At 39.4% G+C, this 18632-nt stretch overlaps 1 protein-coding gene across 2 annotated transcripts in view; it reads left to right on the top strand.

Annotated features, from left to right (window-relative positions):
* Positions 1-17482, top strand: part of ZNF827 (zinc finger protein 827) — a 397034-nt gene extending 379552 nt beyond the window's left edge. For both annotated transcript variants that reach the window (XM_073604600.1, XM_073604608.1), the window contains exons 12-14: positions 2056-2247; positions 4759-4936; positions 8520-17482. In XM_073604600.1, the coding sequence (XP_073460701.1) occupies positions 2056-2247; positions 4759-4936; positions 8520-9327 (1178 nt within the window). In that variant the 3' untranslated portion in view covers positions 9328-17482. The remainder of the gene's footprint in view (positions 1-2055; positions 2248-4758; positions 4937-8519) is intronic.
* The last annotated feature ends 1150 nt before the right edge of the window (positions 17483-18632 follow it).

Raw genomic sequence — 18632 nt, 5'->3', positions numbered from 1 at the left:
TTTCTATTTACTTGCGCCAAACTGTGGTAATATCTCTAATAATACTGATAAAACTTAAAATACTGACAGATGATAGATGGATATATACTGATGTAAACTGAACAGAACTGAAGATGGATGTATAAACTGATGTAAAAGGATTCAGGTTTAATGTGTGTTTTTTTTTTTTCCTGTTTTGGTGATGGGACTAATGACTCTCATGAGAGAGGACCTTAAGTCTGGGGTCACACTATGCCAGTTTCAGCGGCGGCCACATTTGCGCAGGCACAGCAGCCCATTTATTTGAATACAATAGTTTATCTATGGAAAACGCAGGGAAAAGGTCCCTGCACTTTTCCAAAAATGCAGCCACAGGGAGACCGCATAGTGCTGTGTAGTTCCTAGCATGGGCAACCGCGCTAGGGTTTCCGGTGTTTGGAAGCATGTTTTTGGTGTGGGAAGGCATGCAATTTATATGCATTCCCGGGTCCGCTTAGATGTGAACCTTGCTTAAAGCAGTGAAAAAAGAAAATCTAGTCTCTCTTTATAGCACACAGTAAGAAGGATTCACACTCATCTGTCCTTTGAACAGCTGCCTAAGCCTGTGAATCATTGTGTATTGTGAGCAGCTGATAAGCAAATCTGGGCTCTGCTCTATACATTGAGCATTCACTGGAAACAGTGTTAGTGAAAAGAGCAAGTTCAGTTGCTTCATCTGGTTTTCAAATACACATATATATATATATATATATATATATATATATATATATATATATATGATACATATATAGATGGGATGATCTGTTATTCAAAAGGAATCAAAGCATTTCATGCTCGTAATAGTAGAAGTACTTACAAGCCGGCATTATGAGGTGTTTGCATGTACCTTTTATTGGAATCACCTTCCATAAAAAGTGTGCTAATAACTGTTTTTTGATAAGACCTAAACTTAAGCCTGCCATAGACTGCTGAACTGGCCGAAATTCAAACCATATCAGGGCAGGCTGAATGTACCCAAGTTGATTGATCGATCGATCAACTTGAGTACAACCAGCCTGTCGGAATCTGCATAGGATTATTGCTATTATAGCCGCCAGCAGTTATCAGTGTTCTCCTGTCTGGGACAGCTTCCTCCGCCGCAACCCCCCCCCCCAACCGGGCGAACACAATGGCTTAGTCAGTGTTGATGGGGGGCACCCCTGTGAATAAGGTGCCCTGCTAGCTAGTGGGACAGAACAATGTGTGCCTGAGGTTTGTGGACAGCCACCTCTTGAGCTTTTTTGTTTTGATTTAGATCGGGTTCAGGGGATCCCAATAAAAAGATATTGATGAGCACATTATGGTGCATGACAAGTTTGTCTTAACAAAAACAAATCCTGCTACATATTACAAGTAAAGCGGACATCTTATATTGTAAAATTCCAAAAACTAATAGTAGAGAGGTGCTGGATGCAGATTTTCACAGGTCACAAAGACAAGGATCCCACAGGAGGGGGCATTCATCCAAGCTGAGAAGTATAATGGGCCAAAGAAAGTGCAAATGAAAATCCTCAGAAGTGCAAAGTCTTTAATGTTCAGCTGGTTACAACAAACACAAGGCTGAGAGAATAGCAGGATGGTAAATCGACTCAATGATACACCTAAGCAGACTAATCTGCAGGCAGAGGGTTTTGTAGTCAACAGCCAGTGCTGGTATTCACAGTAAAAGTAGCACGGCTTGCTGTGCCTGCAGATCAGTCAGCCCGAGAGTATCATTGGATGTCTTTTGCCCTGCTTTTTTGGGTATTGTTGGATGTGCTTTGCCCTGCTTGATGTAACCAGTTGAACAATAAAGAATTTGGACATCTTAGGATTTTCCATTTGACACTCTCACCTACTATACTCAAACGTATATTGTAAGACTTTGTATCAGAATGTTAAATATGATTGCTAAAAGTATACAATTATTGCATAACAATTTTTAATTATATTTATATTTTGCTTTCTTACATAGTAAATAAAGATTATTATTAGATTTGCTTATATTGCTTTAATAAAGCTAATGATTTGTACAATCCTTAATTATATTTTGTGCAGGTGACGAAAGAAAGACCCCTAGTGAATCAATAAGCCCCTCTTCCTCCTCACTTTCTGCACTTAGTGACTCAGCCAACAGTAAAGAAGATTCAGACACCCCTTTAAGAAGCCAGACATCAAACAACTTGTTGGTTATTTCAGTAGGGCCTAATGCCCAGTCCTGTGTCAGCAGTGAAGAAAAGCCAGACAAAGGTAAACATAATTCACCAAGTTACTGGATCCATACCTATTATAGTTTGACAAAATCGACTTTTCACATTGAATGGCTGTTGCAAGTCTTAGTCACCTGCAATGACATGTCCATTGTGTAAATTCCAGCTGTTTTGCTACCGGCCAGAGGGCCACACTCTATCTGCAGTTTCTGTACTGTAAAGTAAGTGAAAAAAATCCAGCTTGAATAGGTGTAGAACAAGCTTCTTCTCCAGTCTCATTATGCTCTGTCCTGTGGCTACCTTCCAGGCACTTTAAGACCTTGAAATCTCACCCAGCTATTTAGGGGCCACCATCAAAGACATTCAACAGACTCTTCCACCTACTTGTGATATCCCCTCACCCCTGCCATATGATCCCTGTGCTGGGTAATCTGGATTTCTCTTACCTTTCCGTTACAATACAGTAAAAAAACACCTCAAACATATTATGGACATGGGAAAGGTTCTAATTTCACACATTTTGACTCCACGTGATAAAGTCAAGAAATGATCCAAAATTTTCTTTCACTACCTCTGGATATTTGGACCTTATACCTGTTCAGACTAGACCACAACCACCTCTCTAGACCTCTTTCCCCTTTCAAGTGGATTTTCCCTTCATTACATACGTAAATGAGTATTTGAACTATGTGTCTCACTTACTTTACCACAGATCACTAATGCTATTACTTTACAACAAAGGTCCTCTATCACTAATTGATTGCAGTAAAAGGGTTGCAAATTGCTGAAGTGCTTGTATCTGGTCTTGTTCCTTCTTCATGGAATCAACCCACAGATCCCATGTATTTGCTGGAAATGTCAGTCAGAGACACACAGCATTTGCTATCTATCATGTTCACAAGATCCCAATCCACTGTTTAAGTCTTCCTTGATGGTGCACCTGTTAAACTTAGCTTTCACATGCAATACTGCCTTATGGAAACAAACTGTACCCCCTTCTATACACTTGCGGTTTGCCAAAACCAACAAGATCAAAACAACGGAAGACCTGATAGCTAACTGTGAAGAACAATATTGCAATACATAGTTTCCATGAATAGACTTCACCTATGATTCTTCTTACACAACTATGCGGACCTCCCACCCTCGCCTCTAAATTTGCTTAAAAATGGCTACCCTTTCTACCCACCTTAATGATTGAAGATCTTCTGGCTAGAGTTCCTCGACTCTGTGGCAATGCAGTGGGATTAAACAACCGGGCCATTCAGTGGCTTGATTTTGGCGGCACCTCTGGCGCTCCTCCCTCCCCTCCCGTGGTAATAGACTGCTTGCCTCTCGTTTGAGAAACAGAGAAAATGGTACAGTAGGCATGCAAAATTAATCATGCATATGAAATGGCATCTACTTAGCAATGATAAAAACAGACCCCCCCCCTCCCAATTACAATTGTTCTCAGAGTTTAAATTGTGAACATTTTGGACATTTCACAATTATAGATTATAACCTAGATCTTTACATCAAGCAAGCTTGATGAATTAACCAGCCCAAATGGAACGGTACCCAACATAGGCAAAGACTTTGTATACTGTATATTTGCATTATTGTTTATGGGAAGTGTCATCCTTTACTGTTTAAATGGAATGTGGATGTAACTTCCGCTTTCATACAATGCACATGAATGCTCGATTGTTTATGTGTTTATTTTTTGTATTGTGGCCAATTAAAAAGAAAAAAATCCAGCTTGAACCTGGAGACCTTCATATTGGCTGCAACGGGTAGGATATGTTGCTGGTAGTTTTTTTTTTTTTTTTCAGGCATTGCTTGCAATAAATAGTCATGTGAGGCTTAATTGAAAATGATACTAAGCATTGTTGAGCATTTGACATTTCTACTGTGCTGAAATATTTTTGAAAACTTCTATTACTGACTGTTATAGGTTCTGATGGTCTTGCTTCTTTTTCTTTTCCTGCTCTGTTTCCTGTTGGTTTGGCTGCTTAGACAACAGCATAATGCTTACAGAAACAGGAATATTGGTTGGTGGACAGGCCCAAAAGTGTGTTTGGGGGGGGGGGGGGTTTCAATGCTGTCTCTGTGTAAACCAAATGCCCAGAATTCCTTCTGCCACCATTAAAGGATTCCAGTGAGTATTAGTAAATCTCTCATTGGCCATCATTGTCAGAATCTGTCTGTTAGGTCAGCCTAAAGTGAGATTGTTTTATGACACTAAACAATGGTGCTTTTCATTTGGATTTATATCTTAAGGGGCGCTGTAGTGAAATTCATATTGTGTCAGCCATTGCTGGCAGAGATATAGACTTAGAATTATATGAATCTTTGCTTTTTTTTTTTTTTTTGTAAAAGTTAGGCTTAATCCTGACCTTCTCTGTCTGCTAGGCCTCTGCTCTATTAGTCAGTGAGGCCATCCATCCCACTAAAAGTCCAATAGGGGAGGCTTTGTCTGTATCTTGGGATCCTCTGATCGTTTTGACAGTATTCACCAAAAACAACTGATTATGATACCAATAACATTCTGTAATCCTTTACCTTGCAGGATTTGAATGTGTTTTCTGCAATTTTGTCTGCAAAACAAAAACTATGTTTGAACGACACCTGCAGATTCACCTGATCACACGAATGTATGAGTGTGATGTGTGTCATAAGTTCATGAAGACGCCAGAGCAGCTGGTAGAACACAAGAAATGCCACACAGTCCCTACCGGTGGGCTCAAGTAAGGAAAGCAAGTACAAAAACTTTTCCTGTGTTAAGCACATGTGATGTCCTGTTGTACTTCGTATGATCATATCTGCATATGCTTATGAAAGTAACATTATTATTTACATACTGTATATGTTGTTTTTATCACATTATATGTTTATGGACTTTTCTGAACAAAATGTTAACAGAAGCCCTATGTTCCATTGGTTGGCATACAATACATAGCATTCTTAGTTTAGTGATAGCTTAGAAATGGGCTTGAAGTATTCCTAGGATAGACGTGTGAGTGTTGCTTTTCATTACTTCTTTTCATAGTGTGTATTTCAGGACTGTTATCCTGATCCTGACTGTGCTGCTTAGTGTGTTACTCTCCCTGAACAAGCACGCAGGAGGTAAATTATTTTTTTACTTTACTGGTTGCAGGCTTGACATGTCAGTGACACAGTACTTGCCATGCCATGATTAAGATGATACCCCTGGAAAATGCACCTTAAAAGGCAAGTCGGTGATGGCAGCTTCAATATTTCTCTCCTCCCACACTCATGTTGCAGTTAGTTACATGGGTGATTTTCATCCCCTTGATTTTTTTTTATTCTAACACCAGCTGAACTCTTAGTATAACAAAATCATACTGCCTGCAATAACAGTCCCCCCAAGAGTCATAGAAAAGATAGTGTTTTTTGCATAAGCAGTCTGGAGGCTTAGAAATCACAAATCCCAAACAGTCCCTTTTGTGCTGGAACACCAGCCAAGCGGCAACTTTTCCTGTTTATCTCTCCAGCATATTGCAAATCTATTTAAAATATTTTTTCCACCATATATTTAAAAAGCAATTTATTATTACACACTAGCACAGCCTATTTATTGTTTTATTGTGTGATTTTTTTTTTTCTAAACTAGGTGGCAGTGAGCCATTTGAAAAATAGGTGCACAGCCTGAAGGTTGGTTTTCAGTTGGCAGAATTGAAAATCTTAATATGTTGGGTCCCCAGATCAGATTTTGTCAATTGTGTTAAAGAACACTTCATCTGGACTCCCATATAGCATTATACATGATATGTACTAAAAAGCATGTGGTTGTACTTGGGGTCCTGGTCAGGAACTTATTTCACACAAAGCAGTCACGGGTGATTGCATAAGGCAGCAGAGCAATAGGGGACAACATCTATGCCCGACATTTACAGTTTTCATTTCTTGCTTGCTTTTCTTTTTGCTTTGTCTGGCCATGCTAGAAAATTTTAGCTAAATTACAGAGAAGTGCAGGGTCTGGTAAGAGTAGTCACAAGACACTCTGTAGCTCAGTTAGTATGTAACCACCTTGATTGGTGGACCGATACAGTCCATTGGTAGCCTTGCATACTGCAACCAGTAACATGATCATTTTGATTGCACACATGCCTATGGCTATATTTGCAAGATCTCAAAATACAGCTCTGGTCAGGACTGCAAAAAATGTTGAGCACTGTTGATAAGAAACACAGTCAAAATACCACATGTTCCTTCTGTCTTCACTCATTCCTTCTCATCTGACTTTGTTAGCTTCCAATAGAATGGGGACAAATGGGGAGTCTTTAAACATCTTCCCTGGCGTGTGGTCCTTTACAAATACAAACCTCATAAACGTATACCACATGCATAAGGTCCTAAAATGTCCATATTATTTAAGGAGCCATGAATGAATCTCAGTTATTTCCACTCAATAAAACCAACCACATTTCATAATCTGTTCTACATGGTGGTTCCTTGGGTCACATGTTGTATGTTTTCTGCTAGTCTACCATTAATTTCTGCCCCATTGTAAACACTCTCTGTGTCTAGCCATGTCAGGATCTGCTTCTGTCCCTTTCTTGCTTCTTTCTTTACCTATTGAGTCATTGACTCAGAACAAGCATGCAGTTACTGAGCAGTTCAGACATCTGATATGTACAAGGCTCCGAACTTGTACGGTGACTTAAAAAGTAATGACTGAAGGATAACCATGACAAACCCAGACGGTTTATACAGAGATAGTTGCCATTGCACGTTGATCCACAAACCTACTGCAGCTTCCCTGGGAGCCCCTATGGCTCATTACCACTTACACATAGATTAAAAATTACGCCTTTCTTAAAAAGAACTTTATCATAATCCAACAAAGTACATCAGAACTCTAGGTTTCCCTTTGAGGTGAATGATTAATTGCTTATCTCACCTATATACTCCTTAGGGACCAGAGAAATGTTCACATTTTTGATCTCCTTTGATTATCCCCTGCTGTGCTATTGTGTTCTGACAGGGGGAATGACCCCCTCCCCCTTCTCCAGAACACATCAGTCAGCGCTCACAGACATTGGCTGCTCTGATTGGATGCCGATCGGATGCTGCTTTTCCAGCATGCCCATTCGACCGAAGCTGGTTGCAAAAGCTGTACACACAGGTCGAAAATTGTCTGGTTCCTGCCGACCTGACAATTTTTGGCTGATTTTCGCCCCTTGTGTACCCAGCATTAAAAGTTTAAGTCACTTTCCATTCAATCCATAGTCAAAAAGACATAACAAAGCAGAAACAGGTTCACTTTTTTCTAGTTTGCTCAGTGTTATTTACATAAAATAGTGTTGCTATAATATAAAAAGTGCACAGATGTGGGGTTACCTCTTGTTCCCACTAAATTGCAGATGTGCATTTTTATGAATATGGCTTGATTTTTGAAAATGGCCACTGTATGTGACAAATCAGTTCATAAGACCATTACATCAGAATGTGGCATTCTAAAAATGCATGGGTCCAAAGTGCTTTACTAAAAATAATGTGATATACTTAATCCTTTTTTAATTTTCTAATATATGTTACCATTACATCAGCATAGGGACGGCCAGTCATACATGGGTCAAGAATTGGGCACTATACAAAAGTATCCAACTTATTCATCTGAAAATATTCCCGTATATACATGGGGTGCAGTCTTTTTGGCAGGCTGTGGATGAGCATGGCCACTGATCGAGTGCTTTACAATTCTTCATCCTACAGTGTGCTGGTAAAGCAAAGATGAACAGAAAAAGTCTCAAAAGTCGGTAATGGGGGTTTACCTCAGATGTACTGATGTGCATGAATACTAATGGGTGTTCAGTATTCGGTCTGATCATTGGTTTCCAATTCTTTTTCTAAAAATGACTTTTAGTTAAAAAAAAAAAAAAATCTAAAGTTTTGACATTGAAGAGCATGAGGATTTCTAAATGTGTTTCATTACCTAATATAGTCCTTTATCTATTTATAGTGTCCCTTGCTGGCAACTTCTTTGATTGCTTTTTCAGGGAAATATATATTAGTCAAGTTATGTTTCTGAATTGATTAAACGTATGTACAGTTGGATAAAATATGTATTAAACTGTCAAAAACAGTAATATGAGAAATATTACATTTTGGAAATGACAGTAAAGTTTTCTTTTGGATTCAGACAATAATATATGTTGACAATTTATAGGATCACCTTTGTTTTCATGCATTTATCTAAAGTGTTTAGCAGTAAATTCATAAAGTGTTCTTTAGTCCCTCAGTTTTTGGAGCATACGTTTCACAGAAATGAAAATGTCCACTTTATTTTGTCTATTCTCCTATTAGGTGTCCATTCTGCATTTACTCCACAAACCGCCCTGCAGCCATGGAATGTCACTTGAAAACGCACTACAAGATGGAGTACAAGTGTCGAATCTGCAAGACGGTCAAGGCAAACCAGCTGGAGCTGGAAATGCACATCCGTGAGCATCGGCTCGGGAATCATTATAAGTGCGACCAGTGTGGCTACCTCTCAAAGACGGCCAATAAGCTGATTGAGCATGTGCGCGTGCACACAGGGGAGCGCCCCTTTCACTGTGACCAGTGCAGCTACAGCTGCAAGCGCAAAGACAATCTCAATTTGCACAAGAAGCTTAAGCACTCCCCTCGCCAGACCTTCAGCTGCGAGGAGTGCCTTTTCAAGACCACCCACCCTTTTGTCTTCAGCCGTCATGTCAAGAAGCACCAGAACGGTGAATTCATAGAAGAGGAGAAGAAAATCCAGACTACAAACCAGAGAGAGGCTACCCCACTGCTCACAGTCAATGACTCTAGAAGTCTCCTGTCACCTCTTTCTCTTATGTCTGCCTCACAGGCCCTCCAGACGGTGGCTATGTCTGCTGCACAGGGCAGTGGCATGGAGACCCATTTAGTCCTTAAAGCCTTTGCAGTAAATGGTAACTTATCATCCTTGGATAGGTACCAAAACTCAGAATTTGCTCATCTCATTCCCTTAACAATGCTGTTCCCTAAGAATCATTATGACGTCACATTCCATCCTCCCAGACCTCAAACGGCACCACCTGGTGTCACTACACCGAAGCACTCCTTCCTTGCTTACCTTGGACTGACAGAAAGGGCAAAAACTGTTTAAAGGTGGCCCTTAATCTGTCTTGGAAACCCGGCAGGTTTACATTGCTGCAAAATTTAGATTTGAACGGTATGAAAATGTGTACTGTATATCATTAGCAAGATTAGATTATGGGCTCTGTGTATACGTATGGCATTTGCATAAAGCTGCTTAACTAAGTATTCAGAAAGGTAACCTACTGCATACTTCTACATATCAGGTTCTCTCCATCTTGCATTTAAAATTATAAAAACTATCAGTTGCTTGTGTAATTTTTACACATACCTGATTTACAACCAGTGATTGTGGGGAGTCCCCAGAATCTCTGTACACTAGGTCTCTAACAAAGAGTCAAGGAGAAATTTATACTATAGATTGAGAGACTGAGGCTTGTGATTAGAAATGTCTGAAGTAAGAGCTGTTTGCACTGACAGTAATAATTGTATTGCCTATGGCCAAGATACAGACCATGTGTTCTCAGATACTTGTAAACATGAGTCTCATTGCTCCACTGTACAGCAATGTACACTGGGCCAGTCTATCAAACTGCAGTCCAAGCTCTGTGGAAGCAGTGTCATATCTGGTTGTTTGTTTTTGGTGACACCCTTGATCTCATCACTTTAACCATTTATATGGTTTCTTTAAACTGCAAGTTTCAGTGACATGAAAAAGGAAATAGGACTAATTGCCAAGATGAAGCTGAACTGTATAATTCGAAGCATATATGAAAAAACAAGTTTGACTTCTTTGGTCATTTCGGTATCTTCATTAATGTATGGCTCTGCAGGTTATTCAGAGCGTGGCCCTTGTCTGTGGCTTGGTTTACCATTATTGGTCCTACATATTTCAGTTTGTGTACAGCCTTTGATATTTTCTTTTCACTTTTTCAAATCAAATACCTTATTTGTCCATATACTGTTAATATTATGGTGTACTACTGTATTTAGACACCTATGATGAACAATGTACATTACCTCTACGCCTGCACTTAGGACATAGATAGCCAGTCCTTCTGTAAGAATTATGGCTGTGCTTTTCATATACAGTGTGTGTGCATAAATAAATATATATATATATATATATATATATATAATATATATATATATATATATATTTAAGGAAGTACAGTAGTCTTTCAGCAGCTATGCTGACAAGTAAACACGCAGTGACCAGTGGCTGACACACCAGCCGGATGTGTAACAGGCAACTTTGCAACCCATTTCAGAGTGACTCAGACATGTGTTAACATGAAGGTTTTTTATTACCCATTCACTAATGATCTTCCTGCTGGAAAACAGGTCAAGGGCCCACACAGCTCAGATGATGAAACAGTGTTTTTACAGCTATTGTTTTATGGTATTTGTTTGGAAGTACACTTAGCAACTTGTTACAGCTACCAAAAATGGAACTAAGACAAAACAAAAGCAGGATGGTACATAATAGAGCACTGCTGTAATATTCTGGAAAGCCTGAAACAGATAAAGTGTACCTACCACAGTGAACTCAGCCATTTGATTTGCCATTTTGGGTGTTGCTCGCGTCAAAACATTTAATATCACTCTAAATTGGCAGGCTGCTTTTTATGAATGTAAGTTCAGAATGGAAAATTGGCTGCTTTTACTGTGATTAGGTGCATTTTTCACTTTGGTTGTATTTAATAAGTCAAAGAAAAAATGTTTGGTACTCATAAGCACACCAAATCATCTTCAATGTTCTAATTTCTGTAAACAGGTAAAATATAGGCTATAATGCACACCATTGCTGTTTGTTAGCTTAATATTTGAGCAATATCTTGGGGTAATGTAGTAAATATGCAGTGGGTACCTTTCTGTACCAAGATGAGATGAGTCCATCGATATTGATATCAGGAAATCCACTAACCAGGATTAAAAAGGGTGTTGGAGAAATGCTGGGTCCTAGCAGGTTCCCAGGCTAAAAAGGCAGTTTTGCACAGTGCTTTGTCTTGCACTATTTCATGTTTCCCAGTTACAGGAACAATATGATGCTTGTAATTGAGATTACTTCACTTCTGAACACGAGAAGGCTGACATTTCAGGCATTTAAAATGTACATGTATATAAGTCATTTTATTTCACATATATCCCCATATTAGTACATTTGTGGATAAATGCTTGTGTCATGTTATTCCCAGAACAAAAATGTATCTAACAGTAATTTGACAGAATGATTATAATGAGAAGTATGGAATGATTACAGAATGATTATAATGAGAAGTTTATGCACAGCATTAGTGAAGAGAAAAAAAATCAATATCCAAAAAAGTGTGTGTATATAGGTCCTAGACATATAATTAAACCCAAATAACTTGGGGCAATCTATATGTCAAGGTGGTAATTATTTACTCAAACAAAGCTGTGTGGAATTATTGTTTATCTGTAGGTGTGTATGTGTGTGTGTGTGTGTATATGTAATGTTGTACATGTATGTGTGTGTATATGTATATATAAACGAGGGATCTTCAAAAAGTTTCTGCACCTTTATATTTTCGATGAAAAAAGTGAGGACAGGAGGAGTATTCATTGGTCCTGTCTGAGAGTGTCATGTGATTAGTCTGTCTGGCAAGCCAACTAACCTTGCAATTTAGTATAAGAGTTGTAATTTGTTTTCAAAGTTCTTAATAAAAAGAGTTTAAAAAAAGTGTGGAAACTTTTTGAAGACCCCTGGTATAACACATTAAGGGTCCATGCACACTGGGCTTAAAAAAATGGCAGTTCTTTTGGCAGAAAATTTTTTTTATATAGAGCATACTTGTGCAGGCATTTTGGACCGCTTGTAGGAAGGATGATCCGCACACCGGTTGTTGCACTTAAAGAATCTTAATTTTATTGAAAAGTCACAGTGTATAAACGCAGATAAAATCAGTTGACGTGTTTCAGCCTATGAGGCCTTAGTCATAACCCATTTAGGACCAATTAGCGTTTTTTTTTCTGCCAGAAAACTCTGAGCTTAAAATATGCCTCTAAACGTCTTAATGTGCATGAACACATAGGATAACTTTGAGCTGCTTCTACAGGCAAAACTCCTGTAGAAGCAGCATTTTTTAAGCCCAATGTGCATGGACCCTTAAGCCTAGTACACACAGGCCAAATGTCGGGCGGCATCAGGTGGTTCAATAAAAACTGTCCGACATTTGGCACGTGTGTATGGCAGCTGGTCCGACAGAAGCCATCCGAGCATGCTGGAAAACTAGCAGCCGACCAGCTCCCGAACAGCGCTCTCAGCTAATGATCAGAGTAATCTGGCAGGGGGGCAGTCCCCCTGTCAGAACACAATAGGACAGCAGGGGAGTTGGAGCATAGTTGGAGTGATTTTCCCCCTCATTCACATCAAATGTATGGATGAGGGAATCAACTTTAAACACCCCCCCACCCCCACCCCCCCCGCTCTCTCCTCATTGTCTTACTGGACGTGAGACAATGGCTCCTGCTGCTGTGTGAGCCAATGAGGAGAGAGAGACTCAGAAGAGTTGCTGCTTTCATGCACATCGCTAGATCGAGATGGGACACAGGTAAGTATAAGGGGAGCTTGGGGGAGATGCATAGAATGCATTAAGGTTAAAAAAAACTGTCTTTAGAACCACTTTAAAGCATGGTAAAACAAGCCCCCATTCATTTCTGTAGCTATAAGCTCTCCCCCCCCCACAACCACCATTCAAGCTTTTTGCTTTATCAATATCTCCTGAGTTCCTGGCTAGAACTTGCTTGTTGCATCATTTCAGTGTTAATCAATGTAAAGTTAGGTCATTTAATGCAGGAATTTACATAAATATTTCCTGTTTTGTTTATTAACTTTCTGCTGTAATTACAGCAGCAAAAAAAACGTGGCTGATTTCTAATTTTGTGTGTTAAAGTATAGTTCTGCTTTATCCAACAAGGTCAGCATGACAGGTAGGCAACCAGTTATTTCAGGAGAATGTCAGCATTAATCTTTCTTTCTTAAAGTGATTGTAAAGTCCTTGTTTTTTTCCCAATAAAAATAACAAACATGGTATACTTACCAGCTCTGTTGCAGTGGATTTGCACAGAGCAGCCCAGATCCTCCTCTTATCTGGTGCCTTTCTGTACTTCTGGCCCCTACCTCCTGTTAAGTGGCCCCACAGCAAGCAGCTTGCTATGGAGGCACCCAAGCCGAGCTGCAGCTCCCTGTGTCCATTCAGACATGGAGCTGCAGTTCAGCCCCACCCTCTCTCCTGATTGGCTAACTGACTTTGACAACAGCGGGAGCCAATGGTGCCACTGCTGTGCCTCAGGAGGGAGAGTTCCAGATGGTCAAGACACTCATGGACATCGCTGGACAAAGATAGGGCTCAGGTAAGTATTAGGGGGGCTGAGATTGGCTTCTGCACTCAGAAGGCTTTTTATCTTAATGCATAGAACACATTAAGATAAAAAACCTTCTGCCTTTACAACCCCTTTAAGTATAGATAAACCTCAAGTAAGAAAGATTTGAGTAAGCCTGTCAATGAAAATATAATAGTTGCAGGTAAGGATATACAATAAACTTTGCTAAATTGTGTAAAATATTTTATAGTTGACCTGGAAAGGATTGCTTCAATGAAATTGGAGTTTTCTTTAGAGTAAAGTAATGTTGCTATTAGGTAGACATGTAAAAAAGATACAATTTGAAAACTTGAAAAACTATGGCCGGCCATTAAAAATATATTTTCCGTAGCACTTAATTATAAGTGAATTTACACTTAGTTTTCTCCTAATACCCCTGCAGAGTTCCTCAAATACCCGTTGAACCTGCCAGTGAAGTCCACCTAGTGCAGCTTCCTGTGATGGCGTGGATACGATGATGCACTGCTTCTCAATTCATAGCAGTATGTCCACTCTCAGCTTTGTCTGCTTGTACTATAGTGGAATCAAAGAATGTTGCAGAGAGTGTGGCTATCAGAATTGTCACTGCTGATTTACAAGCTTGTAACTTCTCATTCAGTACCTGACCAAACCTAGCCCTGTCCACTGCTTTCTGGATTGACAGCACTGTCTCAGTTGCTGAAACCCTCCCTGTGATCTGCAGTGTCTGGAAGGAAGAGAATGTGAGACACAAATGAAGGACGATTTGGTTCAGCAAGGGAGGGTGAAGGGAGTCTTTTGTTTACTATATGAGGCTTGTGCATTACACAAAATATGGATTTGGTACTTGTTTAGACTTTAATTCATGAGCATTTAATTGTACTGTAAACAGCCTTTTGAATGTGTGTTAATTTATTATAAACATTATTTTTATAGCTTGGCCATAGATAGGACAATTTTGTAAAGACCTGATGAATATTTCAAGACCACTCTAAGAACTTAAAGAATAATGTTACTCCCAACATTTCATATTCCTGGTATCTTTCTGTTGTACCAAGGTATTGGGGTTAAAAAGTATCCCGTTCCCTAAGCATTGCTTCCTTTGTGTGAAATACCTGGTGTTCTTGCCAGTCCCCCTGCTTTCCTATTTTAAACTGACCACACTGGGCATGAGAGCACATCCATCTCAGCGTAGTGAGTTTTCTGGCTGTTTTGAGAGAACACCCTGCCCGTCCTCCAATGATTAAACACCCTCCTGCACAGCCATTCACTGGGAATATCAGCATACTGCTGTTTCTCCACCTTTAGCTTTCTAAGCCCATGATACAGCTGAGCCCAGAGATTATGTGAGTAAAAGGGTATTTATGGTATATACTGTGTGTGCAGCACACACACAAACCTTTTGCACTTCACATATACTTTAAAGCCCAACTCTGGGCAAAAAGAAAAAGTATTCCCACACAGTGGGGCTGTGCGCGCACTGCACAGGTCAACTGCTCATCTCGTTTGTCCAGGAAAGAGGAGAAAGCTGTATACTCACTCAATCCTTCACTCCACCAGCAAACGGCGCTCCCCCACGATCCGGTGGTGGACTGTTCCTGGCATCCTCCCATCCAGAGCAGGTCTATGGGTGTGATGACATCAAGAATAGTCCACTGCACAAGTCCACTAGACCGTGTAGGGCAGGAGCCACAGGGACCGGTCTTGTGTGGGCAGGAAGATTAGGTAAGTATATCTCTGTTCTCCAATCCTCTCAACAAAAACAAGCAGTTAACCGGTGCAGTGCAGACTTTTTTTTTGCCCGGAGTTGGGAATTTAAGGCTTTGCATCTTTACAGAAATGATAGCTGAAAGGGGAGATATTGGACAAAATAACTTTCCAACTTGCTGAAAATGTTTGCAGCTCTCTATAATTGTACCATACAAATGCTTAGCAGACTATAAATTTGAAAACAACCAATTATGCTAAAGAGAGCTACACATAACAATTAAAGACTTTATTTCTGCTATTCTTATTTGAAATGATTTGAAAAGATATTTCTTGAATATAAAGGAAGAAATGTGTGAACTTTTCATCAGAGCTTCCCAAATTCATCCCATCTATGGCCAGCCTGTGTATAGTTTGTAATCGTGTATATGGAGTGAGTCTCTTATTCCACTGCTAGTTGAAAGCAGGATCAGTGACTGATAACCAGATACCATGTGATCATGGCTGAGAGGTGGGGAGCAGTAGTTTCTTCTTTTTTTTTTTTTTTTTTTTTATAGCATTTATGTTCATAATTCTGACAAAACAGTGAAAAAGAGAGTGCAAGGCAACCCAAGTGGGTATTTGATCAAAGTACATAACAAAAGGCCTGATTGGCCATCCAACATAGAGGGTGTTAGAGACGGAGGCGTCTACTTCGTGGTCATAAAAACATATAAGCCATATCACTATTATTTTGTCCCTGGCCCTGCTACCAAACTTAGCAGTAGTAATGAGCAAACACCACTGATTTGGGCAGAAAAGCTAGAGCCCAGAGGGCAGACCGATGTCAGCAATAGTTTCTAACAATGACTAAAATGTAATGTAGTGGTGATGAGAAGTCCACTTTAAAAATTATGTACATGAAGGTTTAACCTGCACAGCCACATCTGCATGGTACGTGGTATGCTCTAAGAGCATTTGGTAATAAAAATTAATGTACTGTTTATACTGGCAATATATGATTGAGAGGTTTTTGTTTTTTTTGTCAGATCATGTGCCCTTAAAGGATAGATTGCTGTGTATAACTTCTCATTAAAATAATTCTGTCAAATGCATTCCTTTACTAGTGGAATAGTCACATACAGAATACTTAAAGGAGCAAATTACACTCGCAGATGTTTCTTTTTGATATCTAGGTTGCCTCAGAAAGAGCTATAAAACAATGGTCCCTATTGGGAAAAAAACTGCACGAAAATGTATTGCCCAAAGCAGCCGGTCAGAGTATAGCTAGTAGCAGTTAGAAAATGAAAATACTTGTTGCTCGGGGCAGCATTTCCACTTTTCTTTTTCTCCAGTTTTCATAGACAAGGCCTAGTTTTCTCTTTGGCACCATTTCATGCTTGGTTGGTTTGACACACAGAAGGAAATTGTAAGTTGCATTTATAAGCTTCGATGCCTCCTGCTGGAAAGTGGGCTGTTTCTCCCATTTGCTGAATGAGACAAGCTATTCACTAGGCACTTTGATACATGATAACAAAGGGACTCAACATGAAGTCAAAAAACAAAAACTTAACCTTAAAGGAATATGTATTTTCTATCAAGGCAAATACTCCTCTACCGATGATGAGGTGCTGAACATGACCTCTGTAAATGATGCTAAAAGCATGGTTATAATTTAAATGTGGCAACTTATCTTGCACTTTACTGCTGCTAATTAAAGCAGCAACGGTTGCATAAAATTTGTTGGTATTGATAAGTAACCTGAAAAAATAAAGGTTTCTTTTCTAAACGTCGTACTTTTGAGGAATTTAATAAACTATTCTTTGTCTTCTGTTAAACAGACCAGAAAGCCTGAAAATACCTTGATGATATGTATGTTGATAAAAAAAAGTGCATTGTAATGTATTATGATCTGAGAACTTTCTCCCCATCTGACAACATAAACACTTTGGTGTACATGAATGCTTTCCTATATGATATTATTCTATATGATATTATTGCTATTCACAGCACTGTGTCCTTTATGTTATTTTGCTCACCTTGGAGCATGAAACAGACTGGGTATATATATATATATATATACTATGTTTTTTTTTTCTTTCTGGGAGAATGGTTACCTATTAGGTATAAAAAGCAGCAAATATGTTTACAATTAAAGCTTTCAGTTTTCTGTATGTGGTTTGTGACTTCAGTTTGTGTTTGTACACCACACACCATTTAAGTGTGTCTATGGTCAAAATGTAAAATAATATATTCATTTCTACATTGTATTTCAATTATTTCCAGCATTCTCCTATTGATATGAACAATCTTAAAGTTTGTAATTTGCAATGCTCCCCACACATTTACTTCTATGAATTCTTTGACAAGTATCCACTGTTTCACAGAGGTGCTGAGATGAGGAGTTTAGGCAGGCAGAATCAGTACAGGAATCCCTGTTTGCAGGTAGCAAGGTACCATGGGATATGTAGTCTTGAGAGATTGAAAGTACAGCAGAGAAAACGCTGTAAAGCTTGCAGGGAAGGCAGAATTTGTGGAAAGAGGTGGACAGCAGGCAGGCAGCAATCACAACATGAACGGAGAGTTTTCAAGTAAGCTTATATCGGATTGTTACAATGCCAATGGTTTAAAATGAAAGTATATGCTGTGACCTTTAAAGTGTTACTAAACCCAGGTCCCTGCATTCACTATAACTGGTCAACCACAGTACACAGCATGGAAATGCAATTATTTTAGTAAAAAAACAAAAAAACTGCTAAATACCTTTTCCCATCAGCAGTTAAAGCAGTCTTGTGACTTCTATCACTGTCTGGTTAAAGCTTGTAGAAGGTGTTTTCGTTCTCCTCTGATTGTCCTATGAGGCTGCAGGACCCCTGACTGTTTGTCTGGACAGTAAAGATTGGCCCTGGGCTGTTCACACGCGCTCTCCTAAGAAAAAAAGAAAACTCTCAATACACACTGGACTGAGCATTTGCAGCTTGCCCCCAAAGCTCTGTTCTATCAGCAGATGGACAGTGGAAGAAGGGGTGGATCAGAGAAGACAGGATCAAACAGCCTTTTTACACAATGCAGAGGATTAACCCCTTATGCGCCAGAGTGAGTATAACGAGGATGCTTTACTGCATATACAGACTGATTTTACTGTTGTGGGTTTAGTAACACGTTAAGCACACTTTGTTACCTTTAACATTTCATTTAACACTCAAATCAACATTACCTATATACGTACATGCACACTTTGGACTAGAGTGCATAGGCATTTAAGATGTGTTTATCTCAAATTCACATCGAATTGTATGGAGGAATAAAAGTAAAACACAAATT

The sequence above is a fragment of the Aquarana catesbeiana genome, linkage group LG01, assembly GCF_042186555.1.
Source record: "Aquarana catesbeiana isolate 2022-GZ linkage group LG01, ASM4218655v1, whole genome shotgun sequence".
Classification (NCBI taxonomy): Eukaryota; Metazoa; Chordata; class Amphibia; order Anura; family Ranidae; genus Aquarana; species Aquarana catesbeiana.
The sequence above is the reverse complement of the archived record's forward strand: the minus strand, read 5'-3'. Positions and strand labels throughout refer to the sequence as shown.